This window comes from Marmota monax, unplaced genomic scaffold (assembly GCF_021218885.2).
Source record: "Marmota monax isolate L192 unplaced genomic scaffold, Marmota_monax_Labrador192_F-V1.1 WCK01_AAM20220418_F8-fsc00030, whole genome shotgun sequence".
Lineage (NCBI taxonomy): Eukaryota > Metazoa > Chordata > Mammalia > Rodentia > Sciuridae > Marmota > Marmota monax.
The window spans coordinates 4,756,246-4,776,078 of NW_026691988.1; the positions used below are offsets into that span (position 1 = coordinate 4,756,246).

Here is a 19,833-nt window from a genome sequence, read left to right on the forward strand (position 1 = left end):
ATTGGACACTGGGACCAAACATTAAAGGGCTTCACACAAAGTGTGTGTGGTGGTGAGAGGGGTGGGCACTTTTCAAATTCAAGTTCAGTCTTCATTCTGGGCCACTTTGAATAGCAAACAAGTTTTTGAACATCTTTTTTCTTCTATTTCTGGCTTTTTCCCCATCTTATTTAGTTTTCTAATTTTTCTTTTCTTTTTCTTTTTTCTTTTTTTTTTTTTTGGTTCTAAGTAGTGGATGTGTGAAGGATTGGACCAATTTTGATCCAAAGAGAAGATTTGTTTTTCCAAGTCTTAGTAATCAGGAGCCTTCCATGCTAACAAAAATAATGTGTGTGTGCATGCAAACACACACATGCACACACCCTTTAAACAACTTCATTCTTCAAAGTTCCAGTCCTTTTGCTTTAATTCACTCATCCATAAATAATTCTATTCAGTTTCTTTTTGAGTAAGCAAATTAGTATCATGGAAATGTGAGCTGAAAACTTTACCTAGGAGAATGTACTTAAGTGCTCTGCGAAACCAGGGATAGAAGAAACCATATATTAAGGGATTACACGTGGAGTTAAAATAGCCAAACCAGGTCAAGGCATCAAACAAAACAGCAGGAGTAGAGAAGTTCAAAAATGGATCCAGTAAAATTGTGAAAAAACAGGGAAACCAACATAACAAAAAAACACCCATCACTATTCCTAAAGTTTTGGCTGCTTTTTTGTCTTTCCTCATTTGATTATTTTGATTTTCTGGCAAGTTATTGATTGCACGAGCATGTATTCTGGATACTGCAAAAATTTTGCCATAAATCCCTACCATCATAGATCCAGGAGTGAAGAAACCTGCCATAAACAAGGTGGTCCCCCATAGCTTGTTGAACATGACTGGGCAGGAACTGGAACAAGCGACCAAGATGTCATAGCCTTCTATTCCATCAGCATAAGCCTCTGAGAAGACCACCCCAAAGGCAAAGGCTCCAGGAACTGACCAGCAGAGAAGTAGCAACCGTTTGATGACTGCAATCGTCATTTTGGTGGAATATCGTAAAGGGTAACAGATAGCATAAAATCTATCAATGGCCACTGAGCAAAGATGGAAAATGGATGTGATGCTAAGCATCAGGTCAAAACTATAATGAATCTTGCAAAATGTAAGCCCAAAATACCAGCAGTTCTCCACGGATCTGACCATACTGTATGGCATGATGGTGAATCCCAGGAGGAAGTCAGTGACTGCCATGGAGAGGATGAGGAAGTTGGTTGGTGTGTGAAGCTGCTTGAAGTAGGAAATGGAAACTATCATGGCAAGGTTTCCGAACACCGTGATGAATATGGCTCCTGCCATAAGAGAATACATGGCCATTCGGGTGCCCAGGGACCTCTCATTTTCTGGACAGGATCCATTTCCATACTCAGAACAGTTGAATAGGGTTTCCTTCAGAAAAGCAAGAGCACATGGCACTCTGTCAGAATATAGACAAAGTAATCTATGTCTTATATGTGCTTTCATAGAAAGCCTCAAGAAAGATGTAGAAGACTCCAGAAACATAAGTATGCTGAAATATTACTTGTGTCTTTCCCATTAATTTATTTATATAATTTGACTGTAGTCTTATACAATTCTAACCCAATGGGCTTAAATGATCATTATTTGTATTTTTCTCAATTCAAATTGTATCACAAATATTTAAAACTTTTACTTAATTATTTTAAGATCTGTAAATAAGAAGAGGAAGGAGGGCAAGAAAGAGGAGGAAAAGAAGAAATAGGTTTATTATTGAAGTAACAGTAATTGATCTTCCTTTTTAAAAAAACACTTTTTAGTTGTAGATGGACACAATACCTTTATTTTACTTACTTATTTTTATGTGGTGCTGAGGATCAAACCCAGTGCCTCATTCGTGCTAGGCAAGTGCTGTACCATTGAGCTACAAACCCAGTCCCCATAACTGATATATACAGAAAGAATAGTTATTAAACAACACATGCGTTTCTTCCTCAAATGAATCTGAAATACACAATCATACTTGATTAGCTTGTGTTTTATTGCCTTATGGGTCCAGGAGATTATTATTTGGAAAGAGTTTTATTCATGTGTCCCACCATTTTCACTATGCTTTGATTTTTCATGGTAGGGTTGTTTAATGGTGAGGAATCATCGAAGTACCCTAATTATTTGATGGGGTCATCATCTTCAGCAAATCATGAAGCCTTGACAAGCATCCCACCAGCCAGGGCATCTAAGGCAGAGACAGGCAGAGAGCAAAGCTATACCACTTTTACTTTTTAAAAAAAAAAAATTAGTTACACATGACAGTACAATGATCTTGACATATCTTCTCTGATATAAGGGTGGTGACTCAAAATGGGATAGGGAGGAAGAGCATGAGAAGATTACCATTTAATAGGGAAGAGAGGTGAGAGGGAAAGGAAAGGAGAAGGGGAATTGTATGACCAATTTTACTTCTTTAAGCAGTGTACCTCCTTGCTGTGTCTACTCAAAGCCTGTATAACAGACAACAGGCCATAATGACAATCTAATAAGTTCCTGAGCAGGATCCACACAGAGGGCTATGAGCAGGTGGTTAGGGAGCTTTCAAAAAGCAAGTCAGTCCTCACTAAGAAAATACAAGTACATGCCCTCTTGTTCTGCCCACTATTTCTAGCTTAAATATAAAAAAAAATCCACAGATTATGATTTACACCTATCTTTGGAATGTAATGTGCTCACGAGTTACAATACTTTTCTTTTTTAATGTACATTAGGAAAAAAAGCAATATGCAAAGCATACTATTAATTTTGCAGAGAAGTGTTTGGTTTTTGACCTTCAATGACCTCACATCTATCAGACTTGGCCTGTTACTGACAGATTAACCAAGTGTCACTCTCTCTGATGTAAAAGCACTAATCACAAATTGAGCAAGAAATATCTATTAGAGGCTCACAATATACAAGACACAGTGAAATGAACAAGAAAGCGTATAGTCTCTGACTTCAAAAATATGAAACTGCTGAAGAGATAAACTACGTATGACTTAAAACCTCAATGATTTTGAACTTCAGCTAAAAGCAACAATGCTAATTAACTAATCAAAGAAAGATCTAGGCAAAATGCACAACTAAAGACAAAAACTGGACAAGGTAAATTCAGTCTGGGCTAGACAAAAATATCCCAGTACAACTGTGACTTTTGATCTGGATCTCAATGTGTTAATAAGATTTTAAAAGAAGATAAAATTGCCTAATATGAATAACAGGAGAAAAGCATTTTCTCCAGGGGTAGGATATGTCTGAGGTCTTTCAAAAAGTAATGCTCAGAGATCTCTCAAATGCAAGGGTGAGAGAAGAGGTGTTTCTAATTTCATTGTTTTTTTTCCCAGTGTTTTTTGTCCTCAAATTTGGACAGTGATGTTTAAAATAAATAAATAAAATAGTTAAGTTAGCTATCAGAGAGTAGGGGAAGATTTAAAATTAAAAAGTCTTCCCCAACTGATTCCAAAGGATGAGTTTATTGTTGGTAATTTTATTCTTTTTCCTTCCTACTCTGAGGCAAACCTCCACCTGCAGAGAACTAATGGCCTAACTGTGTGATGGGACATGTTTTAGCAATGGAACTAAAGATGGAGGAAGGAGCCATTTTTATATCTGTGACCTGGGAGATCAGATACCGGAAAACAGGAACACTACCAAACTGTCTTTGAAGTTTCTACCAAATAGCACTCTAAATGCTGTTGACAGAAAGAGGCTTATTCCTGAAAGAATTCATCAAAACATTTTGATCCAGAAATCTCTAAAATGTTACAACTATTTCTCAAACTATATTAATTTTTAGCAGCTAAAAATGGGAGTTTCTAGAGTTTCTAGTATATTCAGGGCATTTCATTCTGTTCCTCCTAACATTCTTACAGGGAAAAAGCAATAAGAGGCAAGGAATTGTTCCTCTGTGCTGGTACCAAGTTTTTCAACCATTTGGTATTGTATGTTTGCCACCTGCTGGACACTTAGGCATGACCACAGCAAAAGTGCAGTACTATGAAAAACAAAGGAAAATTCTGGTTACCTTTGGTATGCTCATCAAAAAGCATGGGAAGGGCTGGGAGTGTAACCCAGTGATAGAGTATATGCTTGACACATGTGAGACCCTAAGTTCAATTCCCAGATCAAAAGAAAAAGAAAAGCATAGACACAAAGGGAATTTTGTTGGTTTATTTTAAAACCACTTTACTTCTTAGAAAGTAAAGAGAAATAATAAGTTAATTATGAAAATGGCATACACACAATAATTTTGTGCTTGTGGCAACTCTACAACAGTAATTCATTGTACAATTTAATTGCAAACTTGCTCTGGTCCTGGCTTACTGACTGATAAAATTGTCATCCTACTATCCCACTTTTTGTAAAAGTTCTACTCAATTCTTAGTCTCAAATCATGGTGTACAGAGTTTGACTCATTTCCCTTTTAGTATTCAGGAACTTTTATTAACCAATCAGCTTTACATACTATAATGAGGTTTTTTTTTTTTAACATAGTATGATACCTAAGTGCATATCTGTATTCCTCAAACATCTGCCACAGAACAGTGAGGAGCACATTAGATAATTACTTGAAGGGCTTATCAAATACTGTTTATTCTACCTAAACATAGCCATTCTCCATGGCATATTGGACATATTTTTTTGTTGTTGTTATTTTTGGTACTGGGGATTAAACCCAAGGCCACTTTACCTCTGAGATATATCCCCAGTCCTTTAATTTGACACAGGGTCTTGCTAAATTGCTAAGGCTAATCTTGAACTTAAGATCCTATTGCCTCACCCACCAAGAAACTGGGATTACAGGTGTGCACCATCCTGCCTGGCTTTTGGCATAGTTCCTGCTGTGACATTTCACATAGGTGTTATTAATCATATCTTTCACATATTTCAATTGATCACATTTGGAAAGTTTAATGCAAAAACAATATTTTCAAGATTATATTGTTTCAGGATCATTTTTCCCTATTTTTAAAAACCACTTAATGTAAGCATGTGTAGATGTGCAAATTGAAGTATAATTAAATGAAATGTCAGACTATTTCTCCATTACTGTTGTATTTCTATAAGCTCAGGCAAAAAAGTTAAAGATTTAGAATATAGTGAATTTCTTGCCCAATCAGCTTATAAAACTATTATATCTAAATTTTTTTTCTGTTAAACTATAAAAATGAAACTTTTTTTAATATTCCCCATGAAAATATTTAAAGTGCAAGACCAAAACACAATACAGATTTTCTGATTTTTAAAATTGTGATCTCATTTCATTTTACCTTGTCTTTAAATTTGATTAATATCTCCTTGTTAAATATTTTTTCTGCTTTATAATCACTTTTAAAGACATTTAAGTTTCTTTGAAGTTGACATTTTAAGTTTTAAGGATTAAATTTCAGTCTTCTTGCTAATCATTCTTTCTGCTTGCCTTGAAATTATTTTGCACTCACCCAAACAATTGATTTCTTTTTTATTTCAGTTTTCCAGTTTTATCAATTTTTAATGTTAATGAATATTAATGCATTAAATAATACATGTGAATGGCCTTAGAACAATGCTTGATGGATGTATAATAAGCATTATCAAATTTCCTTTCTTCCTCCCTTGAAAAAATTGCATTCAAGAATACAAAAAATGTTCAGAAAAATGATCAAAAAACGTTCCTGCTAAAAAAGTAGTGTAATTGTATGTAAAAAAAGCCCATACAACTGTTTTGGCCCTATGTTTCACTTAGGTGAACACCTGTAATAAATACATTTCTTATTATGAAGAAGTAATCCTTTCCAGTATTTTAAATATGCTTCCCAAGAAACACGTGTACTATTAAAAGGCTTCACCTTATCCTCTTCACATATTAGAAAGAATCTGCCTTTTATTACAAATTCATATTCAGTCCTGCACCTTCAACAATTTTTCTCATATCTACATATTCTCTCTGCACATTACTAATTGGAAAAAGATTCTTCATCACTTACCAACAGTGCTACTTCATCAGTAGGGCAACAATTTACTTCTGTAAAAAAAAGTTTCAAGAGAGAACAAGGTGTTTTCTTTATAATCCTTTCTCTACATACCTGTTTCACTGTGAAAGCTGCCATTGTTAACTCCTTGTGGAAGAAACTTTGTCACTTTCTATTTACTATGACTATTTATATGAAAATAGAAGACCTAAACCATTGTTAATTGGGCTGTTTTATGACTTTTTTTGTAACACTTAATCTCAAGGGAATTGGATCTGGAAGTGAAACAAACACCTTGCCATTGTTGAAGAACTTCAATGAGCCTAACACATTCTTGCCTCCTCTCAGGAGTCTCTGCTTCACCTAGATTTTCCTCACCTGCCCTGCTGAAATTCTAAGCCTGCCATTACATAAAGGCTGTAGTAACAAATCTGAATTGCTGAGTTGTGGGTGGCCCCGCAGAACATAATCCCAACCACATATAGATGGGACCAGTAGTTCAAATAGAAAAATGGATGTGTGTCCTCCAGATCTTTAGGATGATCTGGGATGGTCACAGTCCATACTGCATCTAACATTTCAGACTGAGAAGAGGCTTTACTATCCACTTCTCTCTCTCTCTCTCTCTCTCTCTCTCTCTCTCTCTCTCTCTCTCTCTCTCTTGCATGAATGTTACTGAAATAATTTATCTCATCAAACCTCTTAGACCTGGAGGAATCGGGCATCAATATTAAATCTTTAATAACTCCCGTCGTTATGCCGAAATTTTTTCAGATGTTACTTGGTTTAAATCTATTCCTATGTGGTTTAAGTGCCTATATTTTCATTTGTCTTTTCTGAAATGTGAAAGTTCATTTCCAATTGATAATTCAGATAGAGATGAAATATAACACAGGTCACTGGAACACATCAGGTCCTGCAGGAATTTAAATTATAGCTGTTTTAGTGACCTCACTTTGGCCCAGGGTCACTCTGTGGGTGTGCAGTTGTGTAGTTTCATGGAGAAGAAAGCTTTGAAGGACTGACACTTGGCTGAATGTTCTTTAGTCTCCCACTTGAAATCTTAAGAGTTTTTAAGCAAGGTGCTCTACATTTTCATTTTGTGCTGGGTCCTAAAAATTTGTAAACGCTCCTCACTCACCCTTTCCCAGTAGCTCTGCTTAAGGAAGAGAAAGAACAACAACAAAAAATGTTTTTATTTCAATGAATATTCAGTTATATTATGGAATAAAAATATAAGTGAAAGTGTTTTTAAAAATATTTACAAATATTTAGCACAAATATTAGCATAATTTTAGATCTTAATTTTTAAATAGTCAGCAAAAGACAAAAGTTGCTCTTAACTTCTCTCGCTTCTGGTAGAGATAGTGAGTCACACTGGACAAACCTTAGTTCTGTAAAGAATCACTTCATCATTCTCTATTAATTACATAACTGAGGGACAATTCATGGGGAAAGATTAAAACTTAAATATGTTTTTAAGAGCTAAACAATATATACAGAGCAAAGGGAATGAATCTTGTACCCTTTCCTTTTGAAGTTCACTATTACTGGAATATATCCAAGAAACTGAAATATAGTATTCTTTCCTTATCCATGGTTCCAGTTAAATGCGGTTCAAAAATATTAAATAGAAAATTCTAGAAATGAAAAATTCATCAATTTTAAATTGTGTGCTGCTATGAGTGGCAGATTGAAATCTCATGCTGTCCCTCTGCATCTCCCCTGAGACATGAATCACCCCTTTGTCAGCATATCCATGCTATATACACTACCCTCCTGCTAGTCATTTGTAGCCATCTCGGTTATCAGATTAACTCTTTAGATACTGGAGTGCTTGTGTTCAAGTAACCCTTATGTAGCAGCCTAACACTATGTCACAATGACTGTTATATATTTTATTTCATTTCATAATGTAGGAATTGGATCATCTTACATCATTAGAAGGTGAGCATAATAAAATTAAAATACTGCATGAGAGAGCTGGGCACTGGTGGTGCATACATATAATCTCAGCTACTCTGGAAGCTGAGATAGAAGGATTTCAAGTTTGATGGCATCCTACCAGCTCAGTGAGACCCTGTATCAAAATACAAAGTAAAAAGGCAGGTGATGTGGCTCAGTGGTAAAGCACCCCTGGATTCAATCCCCATCATCACAAAATAAGAGAGATATTATATGTGTGTGTGTGTGTGTGAGAGAGAGAGAGAGAGAGAGAGAGAAAATTTACATAAGTTTGGCACAATAAGTTGTTATAATTGTTCTATTTGATTATTAATTATTGTTGTTAGTATCTCACTGTGCTTAATTCATAAATTAAACGTTACCATAGGTATGCATGCACAAGAAAATATATGGGTTCAGTACTACCCGAAGTTTCAGGCATCCACTTTGGGGAAGGTGTGGGTTTTGGAACATATCCCAATGGATGAAGGGGGACTACTGTATACCATTTTACCAACTGGCAAGAAGGAACAATAGAGCTTCCTCAAGGGAAACCAACCATGGCAGAGTAGAAGAGGACTGATGATATACAAAGACAAAATCTAAAAAAAAATAAAATAAAATAAATAAATACATGGCTAAGCAAAAAAGACATATGTCTAAGCCTCAGAAAACTTTTGAAACAACCTCTCTAATCCTGAGAACAAGATTTAAGACTAATAGCTCTGTGGTGACTCCAAGTATGATATGGTGATATTTATGACTTACTCGTTCCTCCTAAACCATTAGAAGCTACAGTTTCTCCATATAGCCACACTCCCACACATCTTTGGGGAGGAAGCCACTGCCTTGAATTTTGTGTTTATTATTTTTTGTATTCATTTAATAGCCATATTCAGGCTATTATATTTGTATAACTAAATCAGAATATTGTTTGGTTTTTAGAACTCTTTATAAAATGAGTACCAAATTCTTGGTTGTCTTTTGAACTTTGTTTTGCTCTTATTTTTTTCCACTGAACTGTAGGTAGCTGCACTACTTTATTTCGCTGAAATAATTGTCTGTTTATCTTTGCTCCAATCAATAGTTATTTGAATTATTTCCAATTCTTTTGCTATTGGAACAATGATATCTTGAACATTCTAGAGCAAGTCTCCTGGGACATATATTCAAGAGATTTTCTTGGAAATAGATATGAGAAAGTAATTTCAGAGACAGAAAGATTATGAATACTCATGTCCACATGACAAAAACAAATAGTAAACAAGTGATTGTACTAATTTACATTCTCACAATTGAGATATAGAATTTCTATTGACTTCCATTCAACACAAGGCATTATCAGAATTAAAGAGGAGAGAAAAGTAGTAATTTATTGTAGTCTATTTTCCTGATTACTGTGAGCATAGCTTAGCTATTGTGAATTGAGCTGCTATGAACATTGGTGTGGCCACATCACTATACTATGCTGATTTTAAATCCTTTGGGTATATGCCAAGGAGTGTGATAACTGAGTCAAATGGTGGTTCCATTTCAAGTTTTCTGAGGAGTCTCCATACTACTTTCCAGAGTGGCTGTACCAATTTGCAGTTTTGCCAGCAATGTATGAGTACACATTTTTCCCCACATTCTTGCCAACATTTATTATTACCTGTATTCTTTGATAATTGCCAGCCATTCTGACTGGAGTGAGATGAAAGCTCAGTGTAATTTTAATTTGCATTTCTCTAATTGCTAGTGATGTTGAACATTTTTTCATATATTTGTTGACCAATTATATTTCTTCTTCTGTGAAGTGTCTGTTCAGTTCCTTTGCTAATTTATTGATTTAAGGTGTGTGTGTGTGTGTGTGTGTGTGTGTTAAGTTTTTTGAGTTTTTTAAGTTTTTTGCAGTCCCACCAGCAATGTACAAGAGTACCCTTTTCCCCACATCCTCTCCAGCACTTGTTGTTGTTTGACTTCATAATGGCTGCCAATCTTACTGGAGTGAGATGGTATCTTAGGGTGGTTTTTATTTGCATTTCTCTGACTGCTAGAGATGGTGAGCATTTTTTCATGTACTTGTTGATTGATTGTATGTTCTCCTCTGAGAAGGACAAATGTCTTCTTTGATATAATGAGAGCAAATGTCTTCTTTGATATAATGAGATAATAATGAGAGCAACTAAGAACAGAGCAGGGAGGAAGAGCAGGAGGAAAAGATTAACATTAAACAGAGACATGAGGTGGGAGGGAAAGGGAGAGAAAAGGGAAATTGCATGGTAATGGAAGGAGACCCTCATTGTTATACAAAATTACATATAAGAGGTTGTGAGGGGAATGGGAAAAAAAAACAAGGAGAGAAATGAATTACAGTAGGTGGAGTAGAGAGAGAAGATGGGAGGGGAGGGGAGGGGAGGGGGGATAGTAGAGGATAGGAAAGGTAGCAGAATACAACAGTTACTAATATGGCATTATGTAAAAATGTGGATGTGTAACCGATGTGATTCTGCAATCTGTATTTGGGGTAAAAATGGGAGTTCATAACCCACTTGAATCTAATGTATGAAATATGATATGTCAAGAGCTTTGTAATGTTTTGAACAACCAATAAAAAAAGGAAAATAAATAAATAAATTTATCTCTGCAACTATGAACTGGTTGGTAATAGTAAAGTGAACTGCAAATCATATGTCTAATTTATTGACCATACGCTAAGAACTATGCATTGTACCTTATCTAAACACTTTTGACAGATGCAATCTCATTTAGTTCCTAGAAAACCTCATTTTATTTCCATGAAAATTCTGGAGAGTTGGAGAATATTTTAGTCTTGCTCACCGTTGTGTCCTTGCCATCTGGAGAACAAATTAACTGGCATAAGGTATATGTCCAATAGTATCAGTTATGTGAATGAATAATTGATGAATAAATCTTTTTAAGAACCTTGAAAACTGTAGTGTCCACTTAAAAACAAGAAAATTATAATTTAAAGAGATATAGTAAATTTCTTTCCCCTGTTGAACACAGCTTAAACAGCTAATAATATCCATTGTTTGAATAGAAACTCAGGCAGATATTTGATTTCCAGAATATATCACAAGCAATGATTCTGTCTTTGGTTGGTTGTGGCCTTATCTGATGATGGTAGCTGTAGTGATGGAGAATTCAGATGATTGTATTACCCAGATAATGACCACCATTTCTTTTCTCCCCCAGCTCCTTCTCCTTCCCTCATCCGCCCCCTCCTCCTCCTCCTCTTCTTCTTCCTTCTTCTTCTTCTTCTAATAGATAAAGCTAAACTGTGATCTAGTTGTGAATATTCTAACATAGCATTGTGGTGATTCTACCTCTAAACTAGTAGTTGGTAGTACAGTAGGTGTTATTGTAGTGTTTTGCTATGTTTTATTTTATGTTTTAGTTAACATGAATTATGGAAGAAAAAACAACATATGATCTATGTGTTTTTTCCTTATTCCCAAGACTTTGTAATTTTCTATAATTAAGAGAAATACAAACAAGAAGAAAACTTTAAACCATTTAAAAACAAAGTTATCAACACCTTTCAAGCATGTGATATCAGTGTCTGTGTAAACCCTTCTGTTTGTAAAAGTAGCCTTGAGGGACTTGCAAATAATAGTCATTAAATGTGTTGATTGGCTAATTACCAATGCCCTCTACACTTCATTTACAGTTTGACACTTTGAAGCTGCAATTTGTTTGACCCAAGTCCTTTGTCCAAAGAGTCAAGTATAAGCAACATCACTCACACTTTGTTCTTATTTATCAAACTTCTGAGTAAAGAGAGACCAGAGGGCATCATTAACACATCTGTTGTTTGGTGCTGGTCATGAAGGAAAATGATTTCACATTTGTTAAGTCCCTGGTGAGGGAGTTTCACTTAATGGAGATAGGAAAATGTTTACCATGGAGTTTTAGTTGAAGAACTAAATGCTTGGGGGAATTCTCAAACTATTAAGCAAAGACCAAATGTAAAACTCAGAAAGAAAACTTTAGATGATGCAAAAGAAGCAAAACAGTGATTGGTGCCTTAGTCTACCTTCTTATCTGATGTAAATATGTTTACAGAGCTGGTATCAGGAGCCACAAATAAAGAATCACATATCTGCAATATTTTTCAAGTCTCAGGAAAGCCTTTCACCGACACCACACTTTAACTCTTGTTGGATGATAAAAGAAAACCCTTATTAAACACTCATTTCATTTATCCTTTCAAGGGTAATTTCAAATTTAAAAATTATAAGTAAATTACATACACCAAATAAATTATGCTTTTCTATCAAAAGGGGGAGTAGCAATACAGTATAGGCCAACTTTCTTCTTAGTAGCAAGAATTATTTTGCTTGTGTTGGTTTGTTGTCTTTGCTACCTGTTTCCACTGAATGTGACTGTGGGTTTTAGCAGTTCTTATGATTTTACCAGGCCCTACCCACAGAGCTCACAACCAGGGCTTCTGAGCTCCTTATTAATTGAGTTGTATTGTTCATTATTCCTCTGAATTTTTACCCTCCCATGTATATTAAAAATCAGTTTAGAATTCCTTTTTCTTATAGCTCTAAATCAATGGTTCTTAGAAGAAATGTATTCCTTCCAAAGAATCTGAATCACTGATTGAAACGTCAGGTTTCTGAGTCTCAGCCAAACCCAGCCTGAATATGTTATTTCTTTTTTAAATTTTGGTGTTTTTTTTTTTTGGTAGTTGTAGATGAACACAGTCCCTTTATTCTATTTGTTTATTTATATGTGGTGCTGAGGATTGGACCCAGTGCCTCAGATATCCTAGGCAAGCACTCTACCACTGAGCCACATCCCCAGTCCCAGCCTGAGTAATTTTAATGCTTCAAGCATAAGTCTCTCTAGAAGGTCTTAAGCCAAACCTAGTTAATAGTTTCAGGATATGTTTTAGTAACTTATCTTTTAAAATATTTTTCTAATAATAAAAAAAACACACATTTATTGCCAAAATTAAGCCCACATAGGCACATCTGACTGGGGATAAAATTATGAATTCCTTATATTTTTCCCACAGTTGGCCCCATTTTCTGAAATAGAAAAGAGGGTAGAGTTTGTAGCCTGAGAGAATTAGGCCCAAAATCTGTCTCTATCTTTTATTAGCTGTACCCCTTGGACTTCTTAATATATTTTATTTGCTTTATTCACCTAATAAAGCATTATGGAGTGCCATCTGTGCCAGCATGGTGCTAAGCTCAGGAATACAAAGATGAATAAAACACAGTCCCTAACTTCTGGATTCATAGACCAGGGGGCAGAGGACACTACAATGTACTCAGTAAGTGCGCTGACAAGGAGTGTGTAGGATATGTTCGGAATCTACCTGAGGGAATTTAAAAATGGGTCCCAGGACAGGTAATCACAAGGTGAGTCTTTTAGGATGAATAGATGTTAGCTAGTTACACCATGTGTTTGGGGAGGAGGCATTTCAGGTATACAGAGCTGCAGAAGCAAAGTCATAAAGGAGGAAAAACACAGGAACTACAATTAGAGCTAACTTTTGAACCCATGCTTGTCTGGTGCCAAAGCTAGAAGTTGTTTTTTTTTTTTTTTTTTAATGACAGGTGCTTCAGGACTTTATATCAGTGTTTTATAAGGTTACACAATTTTTACCCAGGCTCATTAGGTAGATAATAGATGTTTTATAGATAGATAACAATATATAAAATTTATAATTATATCAACCATTATTATATATAATTACAAATACTCATATAGATTATATGTGTATGTATATTCATTTTATATAAATTATTTTTTAAAGAGATAAAAATTTCCATAATCTCTTAAACACACAATAACTTCACAGTACAAAAATGCATAAATGTCTCACCAGGTTACATCTTTCTGCATAGACTTTTGAAAAATTTTGGCTATCCTTTGCATAATTATTATAATTATGTCATTTATTAGGAAAATATGTTAAAATTCTACTTTTTTAAAGATAAGTAATATCTTCCTTTGTCAAGTTCTCTGTGTGTAGTGCCTTAGCATCTACTGAGTGAGCATCACAATAGCACATACCAATAAAATGACCAGGGATGATGCTAAAAGTGTATGTTTGTAGACTGTTTTTGTGTGTGTGGCCAAAATATACTAGGTTGGGTCTTCCATCTAATATTCAACAGACTCATGAGGTAAGTGACATATTATTTCATTTTGTACAAGAGTAAACCAGTGTTTGGGGTTCTGAAGTAACTCTGTCTGAATAACTGATAACTCCTCCCCAGTAGTAACCAGGGTTGAAAACACTACTTTACACACCATGTTGTAAAACTGTTGACTGAAAAACACATTTTTTATTAATAAACACATTTTTTAGTTTATCACATTAGTTATTGCTTATCTGATTTATACATTTACCAAGAGGAATAACTGCCATTGATAAATCATTGAGTGGCTTATCTTTAAGCTCCTATTTCTGTTTAACTTATAAATACGCTGAGAAAATTTAAATTTGTATGAATCGACTATGTCTACTTCCTGGGAAAGGTCAAAGACAGAAACAGATGCCAATGCTGATGTGACTTACAACAGAATAAGCCTCAATGGAATGAGCCAGGTGGAATGTCAGAACAGTATAAATTCACTGGCAGCTTAGAGACTTAAAGATAGAATTTTAGGAAAAGAAGGGATGTGGAAAAAAATTTGAAGACATGTCAAAGACAAGTTTACTTTCTTTGAAAATTTCTTTCAGTTGGTTACATACTCAATGAGCTTTGGAAAATGCATATGTATCACTTTTAAAAATACAAAAAGCAGAGCTGAGAATGTAGCTTGGTAGCAGAGCGCTTTCCTAACAAGTACAAGGCTCTGGGTTCAAACCCCAATATCACAAAAAAAAAAAAAAAATTAATCAATTGATTAAATTATAATTTAATTATAATATAATTTCAATTTAGAAAATTTCACTCTGATTCTTACATCATGTCGATTATTTCAGTGTTGGTACTCTTTGTAGTCTGTTAAATTTAGAAACACAAATCATTCTTCATATATCCTTCCACATTTAATACTCAAGCTCTTTGTGACAGTGTACAAATAAACAGAAAATGTGGCTTACCAGAATCCACAGTGGATTAGGAAATATTTGCAGAAAATTGATAAGTGAATTCTGATTTCAAGGACCAAGTTTAAATTCATAATGGAACTTCCAGTCTAATGATCTCCAAAGATAGCATTAATATTTATAGTAAGTCATTTCCAACAAACTTCTTTGCTAGCACATTTTTGTTTTGTCCCATCTAGAGAAGAAATTTGTATGGATATTCCTCTTTGATTGGAGAGTGGAAAATGAGAACTGTTCTAATTGGAAGATGTCTTGACTGAGAGGAAAAAGTATCATGTATCATGTTGTTGCAATAGTTTTATTGGTATTTACTATGTTCTCGTATATTAAGTTAAGGTCCTTTTCATAGATACAACCAGAAACCATTCATAGAATTCTGTCTGGGACTTGAAATCCATGAAGGTTGGGTAACTCACTTTGGAAATGGGCAGACAGGTAGGCAGCTCTAAAGTTTGGGAAGCAAGAACTGTGACAATATACCAAGAGCAGACTGACCATGACCTTACCATGATATTACCACTTGGAAGGAATGGAAGTCCATGTTTTCAGCTAATGGTTCTGTAAAAGATTACTGTCTTTTTCCCTTTGCTAAACATTAAATTCTGGAGAAAGACCTGAAAATTTTAACTGGGGTTATCCATGCATTTAAAGGGAAAGGAAAGAGACCAGTCTCTTGATTATAGTTCCAGCAGACTCTAGTCTGTGGGAATGAGAAATTTCCCTAAAGCTTATTGGATTCCAGTTGGGAAATGGACTCTGGATGACCAAAAGATCCAAACAGCTTCTGCCTGAGGAAACACAAGCTATGGTAAAGTAGGGAATATGGACAGAAAAAGCCAACCTTTCTGCATGCTTTGATGAAAGTTTTGGTTATTTCTTACTATGAGCATTAAAAATAGAGCCTACAGGGCTGGGGATATAGCTCAGCTGGTAGAGTGTTTGCCTCGAATGCACAAGGCCATGGGTTCAACCCCCAGCACCACAAAACAAAACAATAATAGAGCTTACAAAAAAGGATGGGCAGTAAGGGCTCTATTCATACTAAACCAACAATATAGAATTACCTGGGTCATGATCTTGTTCCAAGAAAAACATAAAATCTATTAAAACCTGAGTAATTTAAAAGAGGTATACGATAAAGACGACTCTTATCACCATTATCAGAATTGCTCTAGAAATTCTGATTAGTAGAGCACAGTAAGGAATATGCATAAAAATCATTATTAAATCATTATTATTGCAAAGGAGATAAAACTTAGCATTATAGATAACATCAATATCTATAATGAAAACCTAAACAAGTCAAATGGAAAGTTAAAATAAACTTTATTATATACCAGCAATAATGTTTACATAAAAACAAAATGATTTCAGAAATTTATTCAACATTTAGAAATAATCCTAGAGGAATATGTTGGAGCAAATGAACCTCATTTGCTGTAAAGGATAAAAATCTCTCAAAGTGCTTTTTTTATTTTAAAATTTTGACACACTGGTCTCACAGGTAAATAAATTCAAGGTAGTGTTTTAAAAAGAAGTGATTAGAGACAACTTGTCTTACCACATACTAAATTAAAAGGTCACTCATAAAGTTTTTATATGTATTCAATGAGACAAAATATAGTTCTGAAACAGACTATAATAGATGAAAAGATTTAATATATCCCCAGAAGATCATCAAATTTGTGAACAGACATGTATAGGTAGAAGTGTGCATTTTAGTTTCATTTAAAATTGGCCACCTTGCCCTAACTCACTTGAGCAAAAATTGCTATTATTGAATAAATTCAAATTCCTCATGATACTTAACCTGAAACAAACCATGTAAAGTCTATGTAAGAAACAGTTCAATTGCAGATCAATGTATATAATTTAGAATGTTTCCCATTTCCTATTAAGGCACATTTTTGGAAACCACTATTTGTTCCTTTTTTTTTTCTTTTTGTAGATACTGTTTTAGTAGGCATGGTGTGTATATTCTGACCTTAAAATAAGTTACCTTGTTTTATTCTGGATATATTTTGAGTCCACCATGCAAGATATAACCTTAAAATATGGTTAAATCCTTTCAGACATTTTCATGGCCTCAGTAGCAAGTAACAGACAGAACATAATTTAACTGTTATTATTTAAGAAATTAGAAACAACTGAAATAGTAGATGATAGGGAAATGGTTATAAAAATCCTTATACACAAAAAAGATACATGCAGTTGTCCCTCAGTATCCTTGTGGTATTTGTTTCAGGATCTTCAGTAGATACAAAAATCCATGGATGTGACATCTCCTATATAAAATAGCATAACATTTGCTTATTATCTGTGACATCCTCCCATATACTTCAAATCATCTGTAGATAACTTGCAATAGCTAATACTGTGTAAATGTTATGTAAATGGTTACTATATTGACAACTATAATAATGAAAAACCAAAAACATCTATAAGTGTTCTCTACAGGCACAATGTTCTTTTTCCACAAAATTTTTGATCTAAGATTACTTCAATCTGCAGATGCAGAACCTGAATATATGGAGGGCCAACTGTACATATATGACAAATTTCTATATGTAAATGTGACAAAATCATTCCAATTTGTATCCCCAAATATAGTCTTATAGTTTCCACTACTGAACCACTTAGTAAGGTACCACTGTCAACTCATGGAAGTTCACCTAAGGGCAGGAGAAGTTCTTTAGAAGAAGAATTCTCCTCCTCCTCCTCCTCCTTCTCCTCCTCACCACTACCTGCCTTTCATGTTGCTGGGGATCAAACTGGAGCCTTGTACATGCTAACCAAGCACTTTTCCACTGAGCTACAACCTAGTCCTAGGAAATGTTCTTTAAAATGTAGGTCCTTAAATACTAGGTTTTCAAAATTTGTGTATGTATCATAAGAAGGGCTAAGATTGCATCTACCATGTTCCATATAAGAGATGATAAGCATAACTTGGCTCACCATAAGTACTTTGACTCAAATAACAAATGAAAGATCCATGTAGTTAGTGCATTCGGTTGTAATGTTGTGTTCATGAACTGGATCACCAACCATTTTGCAATAATAAAATTATTGTGGATTTGATTCTAAAAATAGCTTACACCTAAATGAATCTCTTTGAAAAATTTTACCAAGTAGAATTGTCTTCAATGCTCTTCTGAACCAGGGATAGAAAAATGCATAAACCATTGGATTAAAAGTAGAGTTCAAGTAGCCAAACCAAATGAATGCATCATTCAAAGGGGGTAGAATTGTGTAGTTCAGGAAAGGATCCATGACTGTGCACACAAAGAAAGGGCTCCAGCATATCAGGAAAACACCCATCATGATCCCTAATGTCTTCGCAGCTTTTCTTTTTTTGTTTTGTGAAATTCCATTTTTCTCTTCTAATCCAAAGTGAAGCTTCTGATTTGTATGATTAATTGATCTTGCTTGCCCTTTAGCTATGAAATATATTCTGTAGTAGACACACAACATAACAGACCCAGGTATATAGAAAGAAGTCAGAAAGGCCAATACCCCAGATGTTTTGCTAAAGACAACCGAGCAGCCCCCTGTGCAGTGAAAATGTTTATAATATATCTCTTCAATTCCTTTGAAGTTTAGCTCCAGAAAGATCATTCCAAATGCAAAAATAGCAGGAATGCTCCAACTAATGAAGATCATCACAAGAATTACCAAGATATTGATCCTGGCTTTGTATCTCAATGGGTCACACACTGCATAGTAGCGGTCAATGGAAATGAAGGACAAGTGAAAAATGGAGGCTGAACTCAGCATAATGTCAGTGCTAGTGTGAATTTTACAGAAGAACTCTCCAAAATACCAGCAGTGCTCAATTGACCTCACCATGCTATAAGGCATCACCAGGCACCCCAGCAGGAAGTCCACAATGGCCATGGAATGAATGAGCCAATTAGTAGGGGTGTGAAGTTGCTTGAAATGTGGTATGGAAATAATGACTATCAGATTTCCAACCAGAGTGATCAGAATTATCAGTACCATTAAGCTGTACAATGAAGCACGAACATGGCTTGACCAGTTGCTTTTCACACAGGAGATATTAATTATATTGTTGCAAAGGGGCATCATTCCTGACAATTCTCCACCAAGTTTATTTTTCCCTTTGTGTGTCGCATAATCTTTTTCCAGATCCATAGTCAGTTTATAGTTCCTTCTCCTTTTATTTGCACATACCTATCCCAGAAAGATGGGGTGGGGGGGGAGAGAGAAAGGGTAAATCAGCAATTTGATTCCTTGCATTTTTAACACACTTACCCATAGCTTCCTTTTGATTATTCCTATTGAAGAATAATCATTTTGGAAGAAGCTTTATTTCCAAGTTCACTTCAATTCAATGATTTTTTGAAACTGCTAGTTGGATCTGGACATTTTGCTAAAGCAGAAAGCTGAATTATTAGGTTTAACTATATGAAACCTTCATGTTTACAGATCAGAGGTCAAATGATGATTATCATCATACACTTTGATATGGACCCCCCACACTCACTCTTTCCCTTTTTTTCCTTCTTTCTTTTACTTATGCTATTTGTCTAAAAAGCCAGAATCTAGTGGTGATGCTTACATTCTAAAGGGCAGATACAAATTGCTAGAAAACTTACAAGTAAAATATATTAGCAAAAAGAAACAAATGTTTTAAATGTGTCTGTTATGTAGAATTAAGACCCACTAGTGCAGGCTTTTTGTGTTTAGTCATATATAAGATTCTTCTGATAACTGATTATAATGAAAGAAGCTTGCATAACTTTGTTTCCAGTTTGCAAAGCAATTCTACATATATTCCAGTCATTATTTCATTTAACATCTTGTTTA

General features: G+C 34.8%; 2 protein-coding genes across 3 annotated transcripts; both read right to left on the reverse strand.

Annotated features, from left to right (window-relative positions):
• Positions 1-429: 429 nt before the first annotated feature.
• Positions 430-6,831, reverse strand: LOC124095448 (trace amine-associated receptor 2). 2 transcript variants are annotated; one of them, XM_046448608.1, is made up of 2 exons: positions 6,808-6,831; positions 430-1,434 (listed from the first exon to the last, which is right to left on the reverse strand). In XM_046448608.1, the coding sequence occupies exon 2, from the start codon at positions 1,354-1,356 to the stop codon at positions 430-432; it is 927 nt and encodes a 308-aa protein (XP_046304564.1). In that variant the 5' UTR covers positions 1,357-1,434; positions 6,808-6,831. The 2 variants fall into 2 exon arrangements, with proteins under 2 accessions (XP_046304564.1, XP_046304555.1); XM_046448599.1 differs by lacking the exon at positions 6,808-6,831 and adding an exon at positions 6,096-6,119 and having other exon boundaries at positions 430-1,428.
• An 11,238-nt stretch (positions 6,832-18,069) lies between these two features.
• On the reverse strand, positions 18,070-19,092 carry LOC124095714 (trace amine-associated receptor 1). Its single transcript, XM_046448951.1, has one exon. The coding sequence runs from the start codon at positions 19,090-19,092 to the stop codon at positions 18,070-18,072; it is 1,023 nt and encodes a 340-aa protein (XP_046304907.1).
• Between the last annotated feature and the right edge of the window lie 741 nt (positions 19,093-19,833).